The sequence below is a fragment of the Erpetoichthys calabaricus genome, chromosome 10, assembly GCF_900747795.2.
Source record: "Erpetoichthys calabaricus chromosome 10, fErpCal1.3, whole genome shotgun sequence".
Classification (NCBI taxonomy): domain Eukaryota; kingdom Metazoa; phylum Chordata; class Cladistia; order Polypteriformes; family Polypteridae; genus Erpetoichthys; species Erpetoichthys calabaricus.
In genome coordinates this window covers 2,441,663-2,467,382 of record NC_041403.2, presented here as the reverse complement: position 1 = coordinate 2,467,382, position 25,720 = coordinate 2,441,663, and the positions used below count along the sequence as shown (strand labels likewise).

General features: G+C 39.8%; 1 protein-coding gene across 1 annotated transcript in view; it reads left to right on the top strand.

Moving 5' to 3' along the window:
• LOC114658720 (interferon-induced protein 44-like) overlaps positions 1–25,333 on the top strand; it is a 67,557-nt gene extending 42,224 nt beyond the window's left edge. The window contains exons 4-9 of the mRNA XM_051932751.1: positions 1,514–1,586; positions 3,559–3,754; positions 4,565–4,717; positions 8,145–8,313; positions 9,845–9,945; positions 23,753–25,333. Of these exons, the coding sequence (XP_051788711.1) occupies positions 1,514–1,586; positions 3,559–3,754; positions 4,565–4,717; positions 8,145–8,313; positions 9,845–9,945; positions 23,753–23,986 (926 nt within the window). The 3' untranslated portion in view covers positions 23,987–25,333. The remainder of the gene's footprint in view (positions 1–1,513; positions 1,587–3,558; positions 3,755–4,564; positions 4,718–8,144; positions 8,314–9,844; positions 9,946–23,752) is intronic.
• Positions 25,334–25,720: the final 387 nt, after the last annotated feature.

Below are 25,720 nucleotides of genomic sequence, written 5' to 3'. Positions count from 1 at the left end.
ATGCAGTCAGTCACTGCCACAGGTGAAGATGTGGCAGCTGCATCAACATTTACATAAAGTTGTGTGTCATCAGCATAGCAGTGGAAGCTTAAACCATACTGACAAATAATCTCACTAAATGGGAGCATATAGATGTTAAAGAGGATTGGACCCAGAACTGACCCTTGAGGGATACCTTGGATACCTTAAATCAAACTGTAATGTGCTAAACACATCACCTCATCACAGTTCACATAAAATAAGGAACCATCCAACCCATCACTGAGAAATGATCCAGCTGATTTTTCTGGTACATTTTCACCTGGTACTTACTGACCGGTTGTATTTATTTTTTTTTGTAACAGCATTGCAAGCATTTCTTTAACCACAAACAATAACTTTTGACTAAGACAGTAGGAATTGGATCAAGCGGACAGGTAGGCTGTTAGGCTAAAGAAGGTGAACTTTAGAGAAATGCTCTCTGTGGGATCTCCTGTCTTAATTGAAAGGTTCCAAAGCTAAAATGACTGCTGTAAAAGTGGTAGCAGAAGCAGAACTTCAAGGCTGGGTATTAGAGAAAACTACTAGATTGACCACAAGGTTGTTATGACAAACTGTTTTGAAGAGAATAAAATTTTCAAACACTAAATGAAAGAAAGTCCAAAGATGCCCAATGAGAGGCTATCAAAGCCTTTTCTGCTATTGATACTAATCAGAATAGCATCAGTTGGACATAAAGAGGAGATAAGTCTAGGAGAAAAAGATATATGGCAAGAGCGTAATGCTCTTTGGTAGAACAGAGACAACTGACAACCTGAAGATGAGCCCTGGAGGACGCTACTAGTACATATGTGTAACCGATGGAAGTCTACCTTTGTCAGCCCTAAAGTGGGATGTCTCTGATGAATAATGTGAATAAGTCACATTGCCAAAGTGACATTAGGTTTGTAAACTTCTTTGCAGAGGACTGTACTCTATATGGTGTTGCCAAAGACTTTAGAGTAAAAGAGGTTGGGCAGGAAATATTCAAAAAGGATGGAAGAGAAAAAGTAATGAAATCTCACATGTCCTGAGAACAGATCTTAGCTGTACATAGGAAAAGAAAGGAGGAAGACAAAATATCAAACCCAAACCTTAAACTTGGAATGTTGTAAGCCATATGCCATTGAAAGCCCCCAAATATTGCAATTCCACAATTTGAGTACTTCAAGGCATATTAGAAAATGTTTTGTTCCATGGTTTATAATGTGTGCTGAGGTAAACATATCTTATTTATGTACATTATCTTGTGCTTCCCATGGACTGGAAGTATCCCATTTAACAACAACAACAGCATTTATTTATCAACCATAGACATTCACGGCTGAACATTTTTATTCAGTATGGTGGGGCTTTTCATTGGTTTATTGGTAAGAGTTTTTTTCTCTCTCTCTGTCATTCTCCATTTCTAAAGTCGTCATTTATTGATCCTGCTAGCAGAGAACACACAGGCTTGACAGTTACTAAAATTTTACTCTTATGTATTGTTTCTCAGTAAGAAAAGAAGAGACCAAGCAACCGTTACCTCTCTTGGATAAACCATGGAGAGAGCTGAAGTTCACTGAAGAGTAAGTCTGTGAGTGGCTGTGTGCAACAAGGTGGAATATGGATACTAGGAAGTCATTTGTAATTAGTAAAGAATCGAACACTGAGCATGCGACTACTACATCTCTCAAATGAAGCTGAGTGCTTACACTCCTAATGTTTCAGATGAATTTAGTTAATTTTGTACAGTTTTGTCTAGTAACAGCCTTTTTCCATATGGCATCCTATCTCTATAAACTAACCACTATCTAAGAAAATTCTACTATGAGACTAACCTTGATGCCATCTTCTGTTATTTTAAATCTTGCCATTATCATCTCATTCTTTTGAAACTCTACACATAAAAGAATTTAATTCCTGATCTGCATATTGAATTCAGAACTTCCATATCTTTCATTAAATATCAGGTTTTCAAAGCATAAGTGCACACAGTGTGTCACCAGCATGTTAGGAAAGACACTTTCACGATCCTTAAATCTGAGGCTCACCTGAAAGGTTCAGTAAGAGCTACAAACAGAAGGGTACACATCTCAAGTGGGGTTTCTCTGAAGATTCACAGGAGACTCAGCAGTTTATTACTACCTTTGATTTAATAGGTAAGACAAAAAATCACAAGGCATCCTTAGGCTTTGTTACAATGGTGACAGCCCAGTTGTGATATGAGACATACAGTATGTAGGAAGGTTAGAAAATGGACTCAGCTGTGCTTTATTTCATTAATGAGACAACATACAGGGAGGAATTTAAAGATTTCAGTAAATTTTGCAAACACATCAATCTCCCCCTTCTCTTTAGCTAACTGTGGACTTTCTTCCTTTTTCAACTTCCAACATTTGATACTTGGCTCCACCCTCACTGTCCTCCTCTTCTTGATCTCCAACATCATCCTACAGACCACCATCCTATGTTGTTTAACTACACTTTCCCCTGCCACCAGTTTGCAATCTTTAATCTCCTTCAGATTGTCTCTTCTGCATAGTATATAATCTACCTGTGTGCATCTTCCTCCACTCTTGTACATAACCCTATGTTCCTACCTCTTCTTAAAATACATATTCACCACAGCCATGTCCATCCTTTTTGCAAAATCCACTATCATCTGACCTTCTTCATTCCCATCCTTGACACCATACCTACCCATCACCTCCTCGTCTCCTCTGTTCCCTTCACCAACATGTCCATTGAAATCCGCTCCAATCACCACTTTCTGTCCCTTGGGTACACTGCTCATCACTTCATCCAACTCACTCCAGAAATCTTCTTTCTCATCCATCGCACACCTAACCTGTGGGGCATATGCACTAACAGCATTCATCATCACACCTCCAATTTCCATCTTCATAATCATCACTCTGTCTGACACTCTTTTCACCTCCAAAACACTCCTGACATACTGTTCCTTCAGAATAACCCCTACCCCATTTCTCCTCCCATCCACACCATGGTATAACTTGAATCCACCTCTGATCCACCTGACCTTAATCTCTCAACATGCACAATATATCAGCCTTCCTTCTCTCCATCGTATCGGCTAACTCTCTCCCCTTATCAGTCATACTGCCAACATTTAAAGTTCCTACCCTAAGTTCCACTCTTTTTACCTTCCTCCTCTCCTCTTTCCTCCAGACACGTCTCACCCCTCTTCTTCTCCTTCTTCAACCAACATTAGCCCAATTTCCGCCAGCACCCTGCTGGCTAACAGTAGTGGTGGTAGCCGTTGTTAACTAGGGCCTTGACTGACTCGATATGGAAATCTATTTTGTTATCCGCATGCCCTTCCTGACATAACCTTCCCCATTTATCTGGGCTTGGGACCGGCACGAAGAAAAACACTGTTTTGTGCATTCCTTCTGGCTGGGTTGCTGATGCCAACTGATACCTTTGTAAAATGAAAATAAAAAAACAAACTAAGTATTTCATCACAATAGAAAAGTCAAATACTGTACACGTAACAAGTTTTGTTTCTACTACTGTTCCTCATCTTGTCATGAGCAGAGTAAGGACTGAACTCATAGAGGACATCAAGAAATACACAACAAAGACTGATGATGTGGAACAGCCCAGAATCCTGCTTATTGGGCAGATTAAAGCTGGAAAAAGCAGCTTCTTCAACTCTGTTAATTCCGTCTTCAAAGGATATCCAATATTCCAGGCCACAGCATGTGAAAAAGAAACAAGTATGAGTAAATATGTAAGTGGGGGTGTTTCATATTGGAGGGTGACGGGGAATGTAAACTTTAATGCCAAAAAAAAACAATCTCTCAGTTTATTTTTATGATTCTTTGCCATCACTAGGTACATTATATGGCAATAAGCTTGTGGATTTCTGACCATCATACTTATATGAGCTTGTCAGACAGATAATTATATAGTGCCATTCACATCTCTCTATATAATATTTATCTAATAATTATCTAATTTGATAAAGATGAGTCTGCAAAATGTAGATATTTCACAAATTTGTGTATCTGTCTATTTGAGATAGCTCAACAGAAAAAAATGTAGTGCACCAAATTTCAAGAAAATTGGTCCACTGGAAGCTGAGTTGTTTGTTTCAGACAGACAGATGGACATAGTGACAGAAAGGCATGGCAATTGCAGCAGGTTCTTTATATGGCACATCGTATGGCCACATGTGATGCTACATTCACTTCACATCTCTCTGTCAAGATCTCCATATACATATTTTTTCATTCAGGATGTGCCTTATTTATTTTTTAATTATTTTCATTAATTCCACATCAAAACAACTAAAACAATACATGTGAATTAGTGTTGCCAGTTTTAGTCACCACAGTACAAAACAGAAAAGGCCAATGACGAAGTGCATAGAGAAGAGCAAGCAGACACATCCCTGAGCTGAAGGAAATGTCCTGCTGAGTGAGACAGCCAAAGGTCCTGGACAGAGAATATACAGGAGCCCAAAATCCTGTCCAGCACAATTCATTCTATTAACCAGTGAAGGAAAAGCTTCTAATAAAATGTTTTCCTGCTTTTACAGTGCAGAACATATGCAGTTTATGACTCAAAAAGTGGGAAGACACTGCCATTCACCTTTTGTGACATCATGGGCCTGGAGCCATACAGTGTGGGGGGAATTCATGTTAAAGATATCATCAATGTGATTAGAGGATACATCCCAGATAATTATAAGGTAATTTTCAAGAACTTATTTTTTAAAAAACTAGGGGGCTCTGCCCCCTGCTCACTTCGCTCACCAACCTCCAGGTTTGGTTTACCAGATATACAATTTAAAAAGGTTGTTATTTTCATGGTAATTGTTACATATGCATTATTTTCACTTTTACTTTAAAACTTTAGTAAAAACAATATTTGAAATTAACTTTTCTTCAAGATCGCATTGAACTTTGATTCCGTGTTTGGACTTACGTCGTGACAACACAACGTATAACTGCCTGTGATTGAATATCGTTTCTTTCTCTCTAATAAATAAAATAACTTTTTTGAATGTTTGTCCCTGCTCTTTCTCCTTCACTTTGTCATTGATGTGTCATCTATAACGTATAAAATTATCGTCCTGATAAAATTTATAAGAGCTGAGAGCGCCGGAAGTGTGTCTGACAAAAGCATTCACACGCCTGAGAGGTGAAATGACGGTGGTCTTATTTGAAAATAGTTGTAAGTAGGGATGATATAAAAGATAGCCCGGCCACAGACAGACACGACACTAGAATGTCCAAAAACACACACGTTTATTCCACACACTATTTACAATAATATTTACAAATTACTCAGTCCTTAGTCCTTCAACTGCCTATACTCCTCTCTTGCAAGCTCTGTCTACTTCCACCCAACTCCGGCTCCTTGGATGTGCCCCAGGTGCACAATGACGAACAGAAGTGCTGCCCTTGCACCCGGAAGCATCCAGGGCGTACACTATCCCTGGTCCAGCAGCACTTCCTGGTGTGGCGGAAGTACTGTCCTCTAGGGCCCTAGGACTGTCCAAGTGCCCAGGGAAGAGAAGTGCCGCTGTCCCTGTCCGTCCTTCCTCCAGGCGTCCCGGCGGGGCAGTGTTCCTGGCGGTCTATCACAATGGGTAATGAGGTTCAGGCTTTATTAAGTGTGTTTCGTGATGATGATATTCAAAAGGAATTAGAGCCATTCATCCAATAAATGATAACATTTATTTAATTATTTTGTCATGTTTTGGCTGAACTGGAGATTAATCACAGCACAAAGCAGTGTCATGAAAAATCAATAAAACTAAAACAAGATTATAAAAACATTAAAGGCTATAATAGTAAAAGTGATTCTGACATAAAAAAAACTCTGGAAATGTCCTTCTAGAGGTCCCTAGTGCTTCAGTTGTGCTTCACTTCACACCACATCACTCTTCTTTGCTGCCCCCCTCCGTCCTTCCTGAAATCCCAAACGCACCTCACTTTGCACCACATCACTTGTTCTCTCCATATTACATGCAGTATTTTGCATAAATGTTACAGCTCCTGTTATGTGGTAGGAATGCAACACACACAAGTGGCCAGGGACCCCAAGTGGCTGAGGAACAACAACGTACAAGACCTCATTGGTTCCTAAAAACAATGTTTCTGCAGAACTCACTGGTCCCTGTGATGGGAAAGCAACTTATGTGAGACTGCAGACCTGCAGAGAATGAATGATACAAGATGAGCTGCCTCTTGACTTGAAATTCATGACTTGTAGGTCAAGCTGTTGTTCTTGATTCATGGTTTGGGCCAGTGGTGCTATACCCTTGTTTGTTTGTCATATAAGTAAGCAGACAACTTTCTTTCATCTTTTGTCAGTGCACCATTTTTACTTTTGACTACACTTAAGAATCCTCAGGTGTCTATTCATTGCAGTGATTAATAAATGTTATCAGTGGCTCGAGATCAGACCCTTTAACACTAGAATTACCAAAACCTACGAAAAAACGTATAATCCCGGCCCACCTTAAATACCTTTGAACCTCTCCGTCAGCATCTTTTGTGTTGTAAATGTGTTGATCAGCACAAGCAGCCTGCTGTCCCATCCCCCACCTTGATGGAGCGACCAAAGAAAAAAAAATCATTTGATTTACATGTTGTGGTCAATGAGTTAAAAACCCAAGCTCAAATGTCAATCGACAGGGAGTTTACACATATTCTTGAATGGTGCAGAGGTAAGAACTGCTACCTTATAACCCAAAGGTACCAGGTTTGAGTATTGACCTGCTGCTATTGTTATGACTATAATATAATAAAAACATATATTTGATTTGAGACTGTAACACCCAGTGTAAATTTTGGCTACTTGTAAAAGTTGGTGCTTGTTTGTTTTATTTATCCAGTTTTATTCTGTCAGTGACGTTCATGTGGTAAAACGAACTTGCTTCTCCCTCTCTGAGATGATGCCGTTTATCTCCCTATTTTTCGACAAGAGCAGCAATGAGCACAGTTGATGTTGTGGCTGATGCCTGCTCAGAATTATTTGTTGCACTGGCAATCAAATATATGATGTCCCATGACCGCTATGAGACTACCATACAGCATTTGCGCTTTGACAACAAAGACACCCGTGCACCATGTGTGAAAAACAACAGATTTTACAGTATGTGGTTTTGGACATCTGGCAACATTTTGTTGAGAACTGTGTTTTGAGTTACAACACAAGGCAAAAACTTTCCGAGTCTGTTGTCATGAAGCTTATGGAGCTGTTTCTGGACAAAGGCAGAACCGTAACAACAGACATCTTCTTCACAGCCCTTTCACTGGCTAACAGACTACTGTGCCGCAACACAACTCTGCTTGGCACCTAAGTAAAATGGGACTACCGAGCTGGAGTCGGGTGGCAGTGGACTGAGCTAGGAGGAGAGCACAGGAGTGGAGCTTGTTGGAGCAAAGGAAGAAAGGACTGAGTATTGAGGGTATTGTCAGCACTGTAGGTTATTGTGTGCTGTGCCAATACATTGAATAAAGGTGTGTTGTGTGACAACAGCGTGGTGTCTGTCTGTGGTCCGGGCCATCTGTTACATGCAAAAGTGTTTATTTTATATTCCAGTAACCACTTGAATGATATCAAATCTGTCTCAGCCTCTCTTGCGCATGCATGTCATTATTTGAAAACGTAATGCCATTTGAACATGAGTTGTAATTTGAACATTTCTTTTTTTGATCTTGCCTGTACTCCGCATTATGGTGTATGATACTGAAAATGCAGACAGAGTTGAAGGTCCCTGTAGTCCTACTGTCTACCACACTACTTGGTCACTTATTCCATGTGTCTGTGGTTCTCTGTGTGAATAAACATTTCAATAAGCACTGAAAGGTACAAGCAGGCAATGACGGAGATTCCACATGAACACCCAAATAGAGGGATAACCCATGTTTTAGGTACAACAACACGTTAACCAAATTGCTGAACCATAATTCAAGAGTGTTTGAAGCCTTTTGTTCACTATTGAATTAGGTCAGACATGGCTTCCTTCAGCATCCTGTCCTTATACAATTGTGTTTAGTCGTTATACCACCGCTGGAGAAGTCAGGAGAATTGACTTAGATACAAATATCTAAAACTGACATTGGTGTTTTGGGCAGTGCATACAACTGATCATTTCTTTCCAGTTCAATCCCATGGAAGCAAAGGAGGTTTGCAAGACTTGCACAGAGCAGCCCAGTCTGGCAGATAAGGTGCACTGCATTGTCTACGTCATTGATGCCAGTGTGGTAAACCTTTTGGAAAAAGAACTGCAAAATAAGTTTGATGAAATCCATGAAGAAGCCCACAGGCTCGGTGAGCAACTTCGTATTATTGCTAGTAGGACCTAATTTAATGAAAATTACAGTTTATGTGTTTTTTTGCCTTCTGTTTGGTGTTTTTACTTAATGTATTTTACATGAATGATAAGGACAGCTTAGTGGTTAGCCCTGCTGCAAGAGCTCTGCAACTCATAGTCATGGGTTAAAATCCTGGCCTAGTCATTGTCCATGTGGATTTCCTCCTTTCCCTGTCTCCAAGATGTTTAAATCAGATGAATCAGCAATTTCAATTAGACCAAATATCCATCCATCGATTATCCAACCCTCTATATCCTAACTACAGGGTTACAGGGGTCTGCTGGAGCCAATCCCAGCCAACACAGAGCGCAAGGCAGGAAACAAACCCCGGGCAGGGCGCCAGCCCACCGCAGGGCACACACACACACACCAAGCACAATTTTGGATTGGCAATGCACCTAACCTGCATTTCTTTGGACTGTGGGAGGAAACCGGAGCACCCTGAGGAAACACTGGGAGAACATGCAAACTCCATGCAGGGAGGACCTGGGAAGTGAACCCGGGTCTCCTAACTGTGAGGCAGCAGCGCTACCCACTGCACCTGCTCCTGCCATATTCCAATATTTCATTTTAACTATTATCTGTATTAAATTACACTATCATTAATATTATTATTATTATTTTTAAATCGTTCACATATAGTTGACAGTCAGAAACGTTAAACAATGTGGACTAAAGCCATTTCTGGGGCTCCTAAGTGACTAGGGTTCCCTGAAGCTTAAGCTTCATTAGTTTCACCATAGATGCAACCCTTGTTTATGTACTGGGACACTATGTACAGCTTGTGTAAGTTAGGCATCAAAATGCAAATAAATAAATAAAAGTGTAGTGATTGTCATTGCCTCGATTGTTAATGTATGTGTAGCACTAATCAAGTTACAGGACCTGCTACAGAAAGACAGCTTTTATTTCCAAAGGGCAGTTTATCACCTGAGCTAAAGTGGGTCTCTTGTAAGTTGGTTGTTTGCTCTCCTTGTGGAGTACACAACCAAAGTTCACATTTCAGGTACCCAATGAGACAAACTTGTGGTGAGAGCTGATTCCTGGCTACACATGCATAGTATAATAGAAATGGAAATGTGACCTAAAATAAAAGCATATGGCATTTTTTTTAATTATTATAATCTGAATGCTCGGTTGGAAAATGACTGACTGACTGCTCAATCATAAATATTTAGGAGACCAAGAATTCAGAATCCTTTTGGAGGCAGCCACTACCCATGTAAACAATGGTCAATGGTCTTCTCCCTACTCTTGATATTTTGGGGGTGTTGATTAGGATGAGGAGGATTAAATTCTTTTCATACAATGAGGTTTCTGGGACGTTTAAACAAAATCTACAAAAAGAAAAAGTTTGACACAAGTAGACAGCAGGATCTTTGAGAGATAGAAGGATCGGAGAGAGCAGTCAACTGTAGGGCTAAGAAGCAATCAAGAAGTTGACTGTCATCTGGACTCAATAATCTTTTCTTTTTCTTTTCCTGCAGGGATTCCCCAGCTTGTGCTGCTCGCTAAAGTAGACCTGACCTGCAACATCGTTAAAGACGACCTGACCAAAGTATATCAGAGCCGCTACATTCATGAGAAAGTATGTTAACCTTTCTTAGCACTGATACTGTTATTTTAATGATTCAGTAACAAAATTCTACAGTTTCATCGTGAGATTGTAAATAATGCTAAAGTAGTGTTATGAGTCACTAATTGTTTAGTCATTTTTCCTGGGCATGAGGATTTTTTTCTATCAGATTGATGTATTTTATATGATTTTGAGTTATGAGGAATTAGTTTCACTTTTCACACTGATAACCACCACTATTTTAAGAGTCACTTGCTCTTATGCAGCAACACATTACTAGTGAACGCAGTCTTGGAAGGCACACTGTGTGTAATAATCAACTTGATCGTAGTTAAACCAACATCATGGACCCTTCATTGTGCAAGCTGATGGATATTCTGTAAGCTAAATCCCTCCGGAGTGTGCTCCTTTTAAAATTTCACAGCTTCTGACTTTTTGACTAGGTAATGATGACTTTGTTTTTATTTATTTATTTTTGCCATTGCCTTTTTTTTGGTAGTGTCCCCCAGTTTGTTTTTCTGGCTTACAGTTCAGCTTCTAGTCCTTTTTTGCCCTGAATGCCAGTTGCCATCTTGTGGTAGTACAACTTACAGTTGTCAGCCAAGTTAGCAGTGTCTTCTCTTCGTCAGTTTTCTTCCAGTCGCCTCTCTTGTCTGCAACCTCCCTAAGGAGAAAAGGTTCTGTGATTTTTAAGCCTACTGGCTACTATGGCATCTGACATTTTTAGAAAAAGTGAACTGTAAATGAGAACTGGCCTCATTATGGTAAGCTTGCAGAAAATGTGGTGAGACAGAGACAATCAACTGTCTGACTTTGGAAGCTGCTGCTGTTATCTCCTGAAAGTTCTAAATTCTCCCTTCAAGGTGGTATAATAAAATCATTCCAACAAAACATTAGTTTTTGATTAGTGATGCACAGTATTCATAATACAAGTGGTGTAGGAGAAAACAGACTGGTTTCAAAACATCCAATAAGTAAACAAGAAAACAAAAAAGTCAAAGAGAAGACAAACTTTAACCTGGAATTAAGTAAAGAAAAATATGTGAAAGATGTTACACAGTTCTGCCACTAGATGGCACCACATAGCACATAATCAATTTCTAACAGAACTCATTCAGCTTGCACAGGCCTGTCTGCTATCCTCCCAACAGGAAAGATTGACACATTTTTGGCATTTCAATGTGGATCTTCAAAATAAACTCACAACAAATATAAGCCCACGTATCATAACAGCTAACTATTAGATAAGATGGATGTAAGTAGGAGGTATAAATTACTGTAGTCTTTTCTTCTTCTTTATTTTTTCAAACTTCTATTTAAAGTTGATGTGCCTGATTAGTTGTCTCTGTACAGCTCGGTCCTGCACCTCCTCTCCAGTCAGACCCTTTTCTTTCAGATCTTCATTTACTTTTTCCATCTGCCTCCGCTTCACCAATTGCTCTTTTCTTGGACTTCCATTCTCGTCACTTTTTTGCCCACATATTCCCTGTCTCTCCTCATCACATGTCCATACAAGTTCAACTTACTTTCTTGTACTTTCTATCCCACTTTTACTGTAACTCTGATTGTGTCATTTTTTTTATTTGGTCCTTTATGTAACTCCAGTCATCCATTTCCACATTCTCATTTCTGCCACATCTAACTTCTCCTGTGCTACTTTTACTGCCAGTGTCTCAGCTCCATACACCATTGCTGATCTTACAACGGTTTTAAAAACCCGACCTTTAACCTTCACCTTAAAACTTCAATCACACAATATTCCTGATACCATCTTCCAATTGTTCCATCCACACTGCACTCTATGGGTTATCTCTGAATCTAATTTTCCATCTCAGGCTACCACTGATCCTCGATATTTAAATTTATCGACTCTTTCAGTAGCTAGCTGCCTTCAATCTAACTTCAGAATTCTGACCATCATTAAACCTCAGATATTCCATCTTCTTCCTATTTATCTATATCTTCCTCTTTTTCCACTTTCCCAACTTCCTTTCCATTTCTTCTTTTCTGGTGCTACACAACACAATGTCATCAGTGCACAGCATACACCAGGGGGATTGGTCTTCTGTCCCATAACCCAGCACATCCGTAACCAGATCAAAGAAGTTAGGACTTCAAGAAGACCCCTGATGCACACCAGTTCTAAATGGGATCTTGTTGGTTACCCCAACACTTTTAACCTAAGGCCTCACTCCTGGACAATCTTCACACACTTCTCTGGTCCTCCTTTCTCTCTTATGCACCTCCAGGCCTCTTGACATGACACTCGAACATAAGCCTCCTCTAAATCCATTAACAGCATATGCAATCCTTCCTGCTTTTCTATGTGCTGTCTCAATTGAAAGAGGGCATCAATTGATCCTCTCCCTGGCATAAAACCAAACTGCTCCTTACGGTGGTCTCTTCCCTAATTTGCCTCTCCATTACTCTTTCCCATATTTTCATTGTATGTGACATCAGCTTTATCCTTTACAGCTTCCACACTCTTGAATGTCACCCTTCTCCTTATAAATGGGTACAATCACACTGCTCCTTCATCATTAAATATCACAACATTTTTACTGCCTCTTCTCCTAAACTCTTCCACACATCTGCTGGTGTTTGATCTGGTCCTGTTGCCTTTATCGTTACCATTCTTTTCTGTGCCTCCTTTACTTCCTCCCTCCTTATTTTTGGTGCTTACCATCCTGAAATGCTACCTTTGGATTTTCTTAATTCAACAGCTTTTCAAAGTACCTCTTCAACTTTTTCTTAGTCATATCATGATCAATTAAGACCACACCTTGCTTATCTTTTATCTCCTTTATCTGACTAAAATCAATCCTTCCTTATAGCCATCACAGTAATATATTTAAAGGAATAAAGAAAAATGCAAACAATGATATACTGTATTCATAGAAAAACTCAATCGTCAACAAACAGTTAACATATAAAAACAACAGATACAAAAAAATAAATAAAATTCATAATAAAAATAATTAACATATAGTGCATCCGAAAAATATTCACAGTGCATCACTTTTTCCACATTTTGTTATGTTGCAGCCTTATTCCAAAATGGATTAAATTCATTTTTTCCTCAGAATTCTACACACAACAACCCATAATGACAACGTGAAAAAAGTTTACTTGAGATTTTTGCAAATTTATTAAAAATAAAAAAATTGAGAAAGCACATGTCCATAAGTATTCACAGCCTTTGCCATGAAGCTCAAAATTGAGCTCAGGTGCATCCTGTTTCCCCTGATCATCCTTGAGATGTTTCTGCAGCTTCATTGGAGTCCACCTGTGGTAAATTCAGTTGACTGGACATGATTTGGAAAGGCACACACCTGTCTATATAAGGTCTCACAGTTGACAGTTCATGTCAGAGCACAAACCAAGCATGAAGTCAAATGAATTGTCTGTAGACCTCCGAGACAGGATTGTCTCAAGGCACAAATCTGGGAAAGGATACAGAAAAAGTTCTGCTGCTTTGAAGGTCCCAATGAGCACAGTGGCCTCCATCATCCGGAAGTGGAAGAAGTTCGAAACCACCAGGACTCTTCCTAGAGCTGGCCGGCCATCTAAACTGAGCAATCGGGGGAGAAGGGCCTTAGTCAGGGAGGTGACCAAGAACCCGATGGTCACTCTGTCAGACCTCCAGAGGTCCTCTGTGGAGAGAGGAGAAACTTCCAAAAGGACAACCATCTCTGCAGCAATCCACCAATCAGGCCTGTATGGTAGAGTGGCCAGACGGAAGCCACTCCTTAGTAAAAGGCACATGACAGCCCACCTGGAGTTTGCCAAAAGGCACCTGAAGGACTCCACGATAAAGAAAATTCTCTGGTCTGATGAGACAAAGATTGAACTCTTTGGTGTGAATGCCAGGCGTCACGTTTGGAGGAAATCAGGCACCGCTCATCACCAGGCCAATACCATCCCTACAGTGAAGCATGGTGGTGGAACTGGGAGACTAGTCAGGGTAAAGGGAAAGATGACTGCAGCAATGTACAGAGACATCCTGGATGAAAACCTGCTCCAGACCGCTCTTGACCTCAGACTGGGGTGACGGTTCATCTTTTAGCAGGACAATGACCCTAAGCACACAGCCAAGATATCAAAGAAGTGTCTTCAGGACAACTCTGTGAATGTCCTTGAGTGGCCCAGCCAGAGCCCAGACTTGAATCCGATTGAACATCTCTGGAGAGATCTTAAAATGGCTGTGCACCGACGCTTCTCATCCAACCTGATGGAGCTTGAGAGGTGCTGCAAAGCAGGAATGGACGAAACTGGCCAAGGATAGGTGTGCCAAGCTTGTGGCATCATATTCAAAAAGACTTGAGGCTGGAATTGCTGCCAAAGGGGCATCGACAAAGTATTGAGCAAAGGCTGTGAATACTTATGGGATTTCTCAGTTTTTTTATTTTTAATAAATTTGCAAAAACCTCAAGTAAACTTTTTTCACGTTGTCATTATGGAGTGTTGTGTGTAGAATTCTGAGGAATAAAATTAATTTAATCCATTTTGGAATAAGGCTGTAACATAACAAAATGTGGAAAAAGTGATGCGCTGTGAATACTTTCTGGATGCATTGTATATACATATATTCAAAGATGGCAACAATGAAATAATGATGTGTAATATTTATTGTTAATCAATGAATAAACCAACTCATACTGTATATATCCAAAAGAAAGAAACAGAAAAATATATAAATGACATATTAGCAAGCAAAAAATAAATCCTTGTATATATCCAAAAGGAAAATTAGGAACAGAAAAATATAGTTATGACAAAATAATAACAAGCTATACAGTCATATGAAAAAGTTTGGGAACCCCTCTTAATTCTTTGGATTTTTGTTTCTCATTGGCTGAGCTTTCAAAGTATCAACTTCCTTTTAATATACGACATGCCTTATGGACACAGTAGTATCTCAGCAGTGACATTAAGTTTTTTGGATTAACAGAAAATATGCAATATGCATCATAACAAAATTAGACAGGTGCATAAATGTGGGCACCCCAACAGAGATATGACATCAATACTTAGTTGAGCCTCCTTTTGTCCTCTAGACGCCGTCCTCCTATAGCCTCTGATGAGTGTCTGGATTCTGGATGGAGGTATTGTTGACAATTCTTCATACAGAATCTCTCCAGTTCAGTTCAATTTGATGGACATCCTGCTTCAAATCATCCCATAGATTTTCAATGATATTCAAGTCAGGGGACTGTGATGGACATTCCAGAATATTGTACTTCTCCCTCTGCATGAATGCCTTTGTGTTTTGAGTCATTGTCTTGTTGGAATATCCAACCCCTGTGTAACTTCAACTTTGTAACTGATTCTTGAACATTATCCTGAAGAATTGGTTGATATTGGGTTGAATTCATCTGACCCTCAACTTTAACAAGGGCCCTGGTCCCTGAACTAGCCACACAACCCCACAGCATGATGGAACCTCCCATTTGACAGTAGGTAGCAGGTGTTTTTCTTGAAATGCAGTGTTCTTCTTCAGCCATGCAAAGCACTTTTTGTTTTGACCAAATAACTCAATTTTTGTCTCATCAGTCCAAAGCACTTTGTTCCAAAATTAATCTGGCTTGTCTAAATAAGCATTGGCATACAACAAGCGACTCTGTTTGTGGCGTGATTGCAGAAAGGGCTTCTTTCTCATCACCCTGCCATACAGATGTTCTTTGTGCAAATTGCGCTGAATCTTAGAACAATGTACAGATACATCATCTGCAGTAAGATATTCTTGCAGGTCTTTGGAGGTGATCTGTGGGTTGTCTGTCACCATTCTCACAATCCTGCTCATATGCCACTCCTGTATTTTTCTTGGCCTGCCAGACCTACTGGGTTTAACAGCAACTGTGCCTGTGGCCTTCCATTTCCTGATTCCATTCCTTACAGCTGAAACTGACAGTTTAAACCTCAGAGATGGCTTTTTGTAGCCTTCCCATAAACCATGAGACTCAACAATCTTTGTTTTCAGATCTTTGGAGCGTTGCTTTGAGGATCCCATGCTGTCTGTCACTCTTCAGAGGAGAGTCAAAGGGAAGGAAGCACAACTTGCAGTTGACCACCTTAAATACCTTTATATCTCATGATTGGACACACCTGTCTATGGAGATCAAGGCTTAACGAGCTCATCCAACCAAGTAATCAGCATTGAGCAGTGACAGGCATTCAAATGAGCAAAATCACAAGGGGACCCAAATTTCTGCACAGCCAGTTTTTCACATTTGATTTAATTTCATACAACTAAATACTATGTCACTAAAAATCTTTGTTTGGAAAACACCGCAGTACTCAGATGTTCCTAGGAAATGAAAGACATACCACTGGTATCTTTTTTGTTGAAAGGAGAGTAAATGATTATGCAGGCTGAGAGGGGTTCCCTAACTTTTTCATATGACTGTATATTAAAAACACATTTATTGTAATGAAACTGCATACAATGATAAAGAGTTGGGGACACCACCCGGTGGCCCTGTATAAAAATAACAAAATAGATTTCAGAAACATTGAAAGGCCGTCTTTTCAGACACAAGTTCAGAACAGAACTGATTCAGGATGGCAATGTCTGTGTTTTTATATTATGTTGATCCCAGGGGAAAGGGACGGGTCCACAAGGGCAGACAATGGAAGTGATGTCAGTGTAGAATGGCTGTCAGTCTTCCATTCTGTGATGGGAGGGAAAGACAATTCATTAGATAACAGTGCCAGTTCTGCAGGTTATTACCATTACTAGAGCCCCTAAGCTGCCTCCAGTACACCCCTTAATAAAAGGAGAAGTGTCTGTGTGTGTCTGTGTATCTGAGTGCCCATATAGTTGTTTTGTTTCTGTTATATGGCATTTGTCAAAACAGTACTAATGGTTGTGATGTGCCATCAGTTGGAATGAAAACTGATACTTTATTAATCCCAAGGGGAAATTCACATACTCCAGCAGCAGCATACTGATAATAACAATATTAAATTAAAGAGTGATAACAATGCAGGTATACAGACAGACAATAACTTTGTATAATGTTAACGTTTACCCCCCCCCCCCCCCCCCCCCCGTGGGTGGAATTGAAGAGTCGCATAGTGTGGTGGAGGAACAATCTCCTCAGTCTGTCAGTGGAGCAGGACGGTGACAGCAGTCTGTGGCTGAAGCTGCTCCTCTGTCTGGAGATGATCCTGTTCAGTGGATGCAGTGGATTCTCCATGATTGACAGGAGTCTGCTCAGCGCCTGTCGCTCTGCCACAGATGTCAAACTGTCCAGCTCTGTGCCTACAATAGAGCCTGCCTTCCTCACCAGTTTGTCCAGGCGTGAGGCGTCCCTCTTCTTAATGCTTCCTCCCCAGCACACCACTGCGTAGAAGAGGGCTCTCGCCACAACCGTCTGATAGAACATCTGCAGCATCTTATTGCAGATGTTGAAGGATGCCAACCTTCTAAGGAAGTATAACCGGCTCTGTCCTTTCTTACACAGAGCATCAGTATTGGCAGTCCAGTGCAATTTATCATCCAGCTGCACTCCCATGTATTTATAGGTCTGCACCCTCTGCACATAGTCACCTCTGATGATCATCGGGTCCATGAGGGGTCTGGGCCACCTAAAATCCACCACCAGTTTTCTTAGAGTAGTTGATTGCTCCTGCTTCCAGGCTACTCAGCAAGTTTAAGCCCCGTTCAACGTCAACCACACGCTCCTTCCCTGGGGTTCACTTTCCCATATGTCTGCTTCCCCTCTGTCTCTCACCGGCTCTCTCCCATTCCAACCCCTCTCTACATTCCTTTAACCTCCATGTCTCTCTGTTCTCCTGTTCCCCTCTCTGCCTTGCGCCTTGCAGAGTCAAGCACCAATTAAGTTTTCCCAATATACAGGTAATATTCCATTACAACGAATATCCTTTACAACAAAATTTTTATTACAACAAAGTATTTTTATGGTCCCAACAGTTTCCCCATATGACACAAGTCTATAAAAATCTCGTTACTATGAAGTACACTCAGCAGATACTTTCATGACAAGGAAGTGCCCAAAAGACCTTGAAATGCCTGAATGAATCATCCACAGATCAGTTAGTTCTGTGGCCGCCGCTCAGTTGTGCACAACGATCCCCAAACAGAAACACTGGGGATTTTTTTTTCTTTTTTCCAACTTTCCTCATACAGTTTTTTTTTTTTTTTGCTGTATTTGTTTTCGGTGGTTTTCAATAATACCTTTTGCTTATCGCTCGTCAACATTTGAAAAACATCCATTGGAATTTAACTCATTGTCACCCTCCTATAGAAATGGCAAACTTTTTTTTTGTCCTTTATTTTGTCTTATACAATTTCTCGTATTAGAAATTTGTTAGTTTTCGCATACCCCTTGGGGTCAGAGCGCAGGGTCAGCCATTGTACAGCACCCCTGGAACAATTACAGGTTAAGGGTCTTGCTCAAGGGCCCAGCAGAGTAGGATCTCTTTTGGCAGTGACGGGGATTCGAACCGGCAACCTTCTGGATACCAGCGCAGATCCTTAGCCTCAGACCCACCACTCCGCCCCATGAAAAAATGATAACAGTTCATATTAGAAAAACAAAAAACTTTACATTTTTGCAGCTCTTGATTGCAGCAAAAAGAAAAAGAATGTTGCCAATGAATTCGGAATTTCGCCATTGATGCTGTCAACTTTCTTGAAAGATTGAGCAAAAAAAGAAGAAAAATCTCGAGTTGCAAACGTATGTGAACTGCTGCATTTGAAGACGTTGAAAAAGATGTTTTTATGTGGTTCAGTGATGCTCATTCAAGAAACATTCCTATTAATGCGGCACTCATTCAAAAAAATGTGAGGTTTGTAAACTCTCTTGGGACCTCCCTGAACTGGACAACACGCTGAAGAGCGTCTCGAAGTGCGATCACCGCGTCTCTGGAAGACTGTTTATATGTTGTCGGGGCAACAACAGGCTCACAGCTCTGCTGCATCTCTCCGTCAAAGAAAACAGAAAAGATCTTGATGGGTGATGCAAGGAACATTGTAAATGCAGGTAACAGGATTACTAGGCCACTAACCTGGTCACAACCCTGCCTGACTGCTGTGTCTGTGTACAGGAGAGTGGTAAATCACGCTACAATAACTTACTATGCTGTTCCTGTTTCAAGCTGAATAAAGCTGGTTTTGATAAAGTACTGAGACTCAGCCTTATGTTTTTGGGTGTAAGACAGGGACTTAGTGTGCGACCAGATCTTTTAGGATTCGCTTCTGTGGCTTCTCACTGCACCGCTGTGAGCCTGATGATGCCCTGCCCCAGCAATGGACAAACAATCTTCCACAGACACGGCAATCACGCTTCAGGATGCACTTCAGGGTGACGTTCCTGTTGGGGGGGGGGTCCCAAAAGAGTTCAGAAATCTCAAGGATATGAAGAAGAAAAAAAGGATGATTCGGCTCCTGATTGATAACTGTGCTGCCCACAACATGCTTCCACGTTTAGATAATATTCGCGCTGAATTCCTCCCACCCAATTGCACGGCAGTGCTTCAGCCATTGGATTTGGTCGTCATTCGCACCCTGAAACTATATTATCGCAAAGAAGTGCTGAGAAAAATTCTCATCAGCATAACTTGTAGACAGGAGGAGATTAAAATTAACGCGAAGGAAGCTGTTGAAATGATTGCAAACGCCTGGACACAAGTTAAAGAAAGTACGATAGTGACAAATACAGAATCTCATTACAGTAAAATTTTCATTACAACGAAATATTTTTAGGTCCCTGGGATTTCGTTGTAACGGAATTTTACCTGTATATATATATATATATATATATATATATATATATATATATATATATATATATATATATATATATATATATATATATATACACACAGTGGGGCAAAAAGGTATTTAGTAAGCCACCAATTGTGCAAGTTCTCCCACTTAAAAAGATGAGAGAGGCCTGTAATTTTCATCACAGGTATACCTCAACTATGAGAGACAAAATGAGAAAAAAAATCCAGAAAAATCACATTGTCTGATTTTTAAAGAATTTATTTGCAAATTATGGTGGAAAAAAAGTATTTGGTCAATAAGAAAAGTTCATCTCAATACTTTGTTATATACCCTTTGCTGGCAATGACAGAGGTCAAACCTTTTCTGTAAGTCTTCACAAGGTTTTCACACACTGTTGCTGGTATTTTGGCCCATTCCTCCATGCAGGTCTCCTCTAGAGCAGTGATGTTTTGGGGCTGTCGCTGGGCAACATGGACTTTCAACTCCCTCCAAAGATTTTCTGTAGGGTTGAGATCTGGAGGCTGACTAGGCCACTCCAGGATCTTGAAATGCTTCTTACGAAGCTACTCCTTTGTTTCCCGGGCGGTGTGTTTGGGATCATTGTCATGCTGAAAGACCCAGTCATGTTTCATCTTCAATGCCCTTGCTGATGGAAGGAGGTTTTCACTCAAAATCTGACGATACATGGCCCCATTCATTCTTTCCTTTACACGGATCAGTCATCCTGGTCCCTTTGCAGAAAAACAGCCCCAAAGCATGATGTTTCCACCCCCATGCTTTATAGTAGGTATGGTGTTCTTTGGATGCAACTCAGCATTCTTTCTCCTCCAAACACGCCGAGTAGAGTTTTTTTCATCTGACCATATGACATTCTCCCAGTCCTCTTCTGGATCATCCAAATGCTCTCTAGCAAACTTCAGATGGGCCTGCACATGTACTGGCTTAAGCAGGGGGACACGTCTGGCACTGCAGGATTTGAGTCCCTGGCGGCGTAGTGTGTTACTGATGGTAGCCTTTGTTACTTTGGTCCCAGCTCTCTGCAGGTCATTCACTAGGTCCCCCCGTGTGGTTCTGGGATTTTTGCTCACCGTTCTTGTGATCATTTTGACCCCACGGGGTGAGATCTTGCGTGGAGCCCCAGATCTTGGGAGATTATCAGTGGTCTTGTATGTCTTCCATTTTCTAATAATTGCTCCCACAGTTGATTTCTTCACACCAAGCTGCTTACCTATTGCAGATTCAGTCTTCCCAGCCTGGTGCAGGTCTACAATTTTGTTTCTGGTTTCCTTTGACAGCTCTTTGGTCTTGGCCATAGTGGAGTTTGGAGTGTGACTGTTTGAGGTTGTGGACAGGTGTCTTTTATATTGATAACGAGTTCAAACAGGTGCCATTAATACAGGTAACGAGTGGAGGACAGAGGAGCCTCTTACAGAAGAAGTTACAGGTCTGTGAGAGCCAGAAATCTTGCTTGTTTGTTATTGACCAAATACTTTTTTTTCCACCATAATTTGCAAATAAATTCTTTAAAAATCAGACAATGTGATTTTCTGGATTTTTTTTCTCATTTTGTCTCTCATAGTTGAGGTATACCTATGATGAAAATTACAGGCCTCTCTCATCTTTTTAAGTGGGAGAACTTGCACAATTGGTGGCTGACTAAATACTTTTTTGCCCCACTGTATATACGAGGTGAGACACAAAAATAACTGGATTGATAAAAAATATATTTATTGATGACTTACAGCAATCTAAACATTGTCACCTACTCTATGCTCAATCATTTTGAACAATCTGATTCACCGTTTCGATGTTTTCATCTGTCCAAGACGAGTATTGGTGACCTGTGTATTGACCGTCTTCCACATTTTCTTGTCCTTCTTTCAAGCATTTGTGACTCTCAAAAACCTATGTGTGAGACAAACTATCACCGTACACTGCTTTTATCATTTCATAAGTTTCTGTGGCCGTTTTGTTCAATTTCACAAGAAATTTGATGTTGATTCGCTCTTCGATTTTTTTTCACCCGACATGATAGCAGCAACTCATGTAGCGATTGTTGTGCAAATACTGACTGGGCTATTCAGAGGATATACCCAGCCGGTCTTCTGTTTGAGGGGTCGTGTAGGAGGGGATATACATGTATCACCATTTGTACTGCAAATAGATGTGTGCCTAAGGGTTGTACTACCATGTTGTAGCAGTTGCAGGGACACTAAGATTCACAAGCCTGAAGATGATGATTTGTTTATTTTATTGTGGGGACCTCAAGAACACACCCAGCCCCGACCTGGCACACACACATTCACACACAGAGAAACTGATAAGTGGCACAATGAATCAAGAAATAATAATGAATATATGAATCAAATAATAAAAAGAATAAACAATATTGCACAAGAGCATGCACTCCAAAGCCCTCCCCTGAGCCCCAACGGTGGTAATAAATTACAGCACTACACAGCAAACAAAAACACTAACAACAATGTCCAACATAGTCCAGTAAAGCAGAGGCAGATGATGATGGAGAGTGGACTGAAAAACCCGGTGAACAGTCTTCTGAAAAAATGTAAAGTTTTGTCCTATCATGTTCCAGTTGTGGTGTGAGGTTTGGCATGATTGAGAGAGCCCCCCAGACAAAAACCTGTCTAATCAAGACAAACTCACACAGATAAGATGAGCCTGAATGATTAATCTCCTATCTAGCAACCCCTGCATCTTCCATATCTGCCTGCGCTGCTGGGAGATGTAGTTAATTTTAAATAGCACTGCAACCATGTACTGTGGGAATTAGACATCCTATTAGGTATTTATTCTTATTCTGCATTGTCTTATGTAAAATTACCAACCTTTCTGTATTGTTATATTGTCATATTTATTGTCGGAACCTTGCACTGTGGCCCCGAGTTACATAAATTTGTACCACTCTGTGTGTATAGATGGTGTGACACTAAAGCCTACATGACTTGAGTTGACTTGTTGTGTTTGACCTAATTGATGAAGTGTTCTTTGGTGAGTTACTTCTTACTGTAGTGGTGGTGGGCAGTAAATTCCTGGCTGTCCTTGTTTCTTTGCAGGAGCAGTTGGTTTTAACATTGGAAACAGGATTCAGGGAAAGCAATCTAACATTAAAACTAGCTAAGCAAAATCTAATAAACTAAGTCCAGAATGCACAACAAAAAATGTATAGAAAGGTGAGACCTGAAAAGACTGAAAGTCAAAATAATGTGTGTAACTAGGAGAAAATGAGAGGCCTACATCATAGTCAGAAACTGATTTCAAAACTAAAGAACCTTTTAAAAAAAAAAAACAAACAAGCAGAGGTCTCTTAATGAATTTAAACTTAGACAACCAAGAAGTCCAAAGGGCTGACCTTTATAACTCTTGAACTGTGATGCCAGCCCTAACAACTACTTAGTAACTGCCAACATTAAAGTCCAGAAATGGCAGTGCCATAGAAAAGCAAATGGTGCTGTGAGATAACACAAAAAATAACTAATAATAGAAAAGAAGCAATGAAACAAAAAATAAATAAATAAATAAATGTGACCATTGAATTTCTAAGTAACAAAAAATCCAGAAATAATATATATATCAAATTTAGAGACCTGGGAACCTTTAAAAGATGTAAAATGTAAAAAGGACAAAAGAACTGTAAGCAATCACTTGAATTTGTTGAACATCCCTCCTACATCTCAATTTCATCTTCTTGATCTCAAAATATGTGTTCAGACCAAGATGCAAGGATTAAAGGCATTGTGTTGGGCATTCATACTGGGTTCAACAGGTATGTGGCAATTCATGAAGGAGCCATGGGCTGAGTGAACCACATCTTAGTTCTGCGTAACCATCTCCAGATTGTTCAAGCATGCCATCATAAATGAACTGAAGAACAGTCCAATAAATTAAAAAGGCCAGGATATATTAGTAACTATAATGAGTGTAAGAAGGATAATTAATGGTACAATGTTTAATTTAATAGCTTAGGAGGCCATGTCATCTTCATTATCAGAAGTTAGGACTCTCCAGTGGTCTCTGAACTGCTCACTCTGTTCCATTTATTCCCAGGTAATAAAAGTCAGTCAAATGGTGGGTGTCCCAGTGTCCTGTATTTTGCCAGTGAAAAACTACTGGTGGGAGACAGAGCTGGACATGAAGGTGGACATCCTGACCCTGAAAGCCCTGCAACAAATCCTGAGACAATCTGAAGCCTTCTTTGATGAGATAAAGCAGAGAGGAAAGAGCAGAGAAGCACCTCCTCTAACTTGTGAAGGAATTTCATGTAGACTATCAAATTCATAGTGTTAAGACGCAAACATAACAGGGAAAATATTAATTGAAATTTATATGAAATGCTTAATGCCATAAAACATCAAAAGTTAAAAACATATGCAAGGAGTGTTAAGGTATGCTTTGATTTTAGGTTCATGTCACCCACTCTCTTAAAATGTATCCAACAGTGCAAATGCCTTGCTCTTGTCTTATACACAAATACAGAAGGTATACAAAGCACAACAAAAATGTTGAGTGCTAATCTGAGCCTCACCTTTAGTGTTTGCCATTCCTCATACATCTCTCTGTGATTTTTCTCTGGGCACAACATATGCATGTGCAAGTCAAGATTTAAAGTTGTGTAAAGTTCTCCTGTTCACCTTACCACTTGTTCATTTATCCCATGTGTTTGTGTTTCTTTATGTGAGGGAAATCATCCTCATGATTTCATTTGAAAAGGTTCACCTCCTGCAATCCACCCTCTTAGCTTATACCTCTTAGTCCTCAATTTGCCTTGCTGCTCTTCTCTGGACTTTCTCTAGTGCAGCTTTATCCATTTGGTAACCCACAGTACAAAAAAGAACACAACACTCCAGATGAGATCTCACCAATGTATACAAAGCTTAAGAATATTCTCTCTGATTTGTACTGTACACATCAGATGCTGTATAACCTAACATCATATCAGCCATCCTAATCATTTCTGTCTGTATGTAGACACTGATGAGTCCACTGTGATTCAGAGATCTTTCTCATAGGTTCTGCTGACAAATTTCAAACATCTCAATATGTATTCAAATCTAATTTTTTTTATTCCTATATTTAATACTTCACATATTTTCCTTAATAACTGCTTCCATCAATTTATCCATGATGCTGGTTAAACTTACTTGCCTTTAGCAACTTGGCACGTACTGATCATCTTTTTGAAATGATGAAGTAATTGTAAGAAATTAACTGATGATAATTAAGGCGTATAAAAGAGGAGTTAACATCCAAAATCAAGCAAATACTTGCTGAGCAAGAACATGGTGAAGTTTCAGACTAGAGATGGGACAAAGTATGCAAAAGCAGAGGAGCAAAGCTCTTGTGTTATGGCCTAGAGTTTATTAAGTAAATCCCTGTCTGCTCTGTTATATCAGGAAATGTAGAATTAATAGCAGTAGAATGGTATGATTTTCAAAGTAATTCAATGTTAACCTCGTGAATTATTCATAATTGTAACTTATATATATATATAAGGCCTGTTTCTATACTACTTTGATTCTACCTGTATTATAGAGGCTACAAGAAAAGAAGTTATTGAATATTCAATTAATCATTTACTGTAATTTGCTGTGGGTTTAAATAAAGAAATCACAATTCTTTTAATATTAATTTGGCCAGGACTCTTAAGTTTTTTCTCCTCCAACTTTAGGATTTCTTTGAAGGATAAGAAGGAATTTCAGCAATCTGTGACATAATATTTATAGTTCTCATGGAGTCTTATGATACAATGTGAATGTAGATCACCAGGTATACCTCATTTACTCAACTTACAACAATTTATTACCAAAAATATCCCCCAAAAATTATTTATTTATTTGCCTAAGATATATAGGGTCACTAGCAACCCCAAATGAAGTAAAGTGTCAGTATTTTTTATGTGCATTTCAAGTGCTTCTTTTATCAATAGCCTTTGAACAAATCATGCTTTTGTAGGCCTTTTCAACTGGCTATAAATTTATGCAATTATTAGTACTATTTTAATTGATTATTTCACAT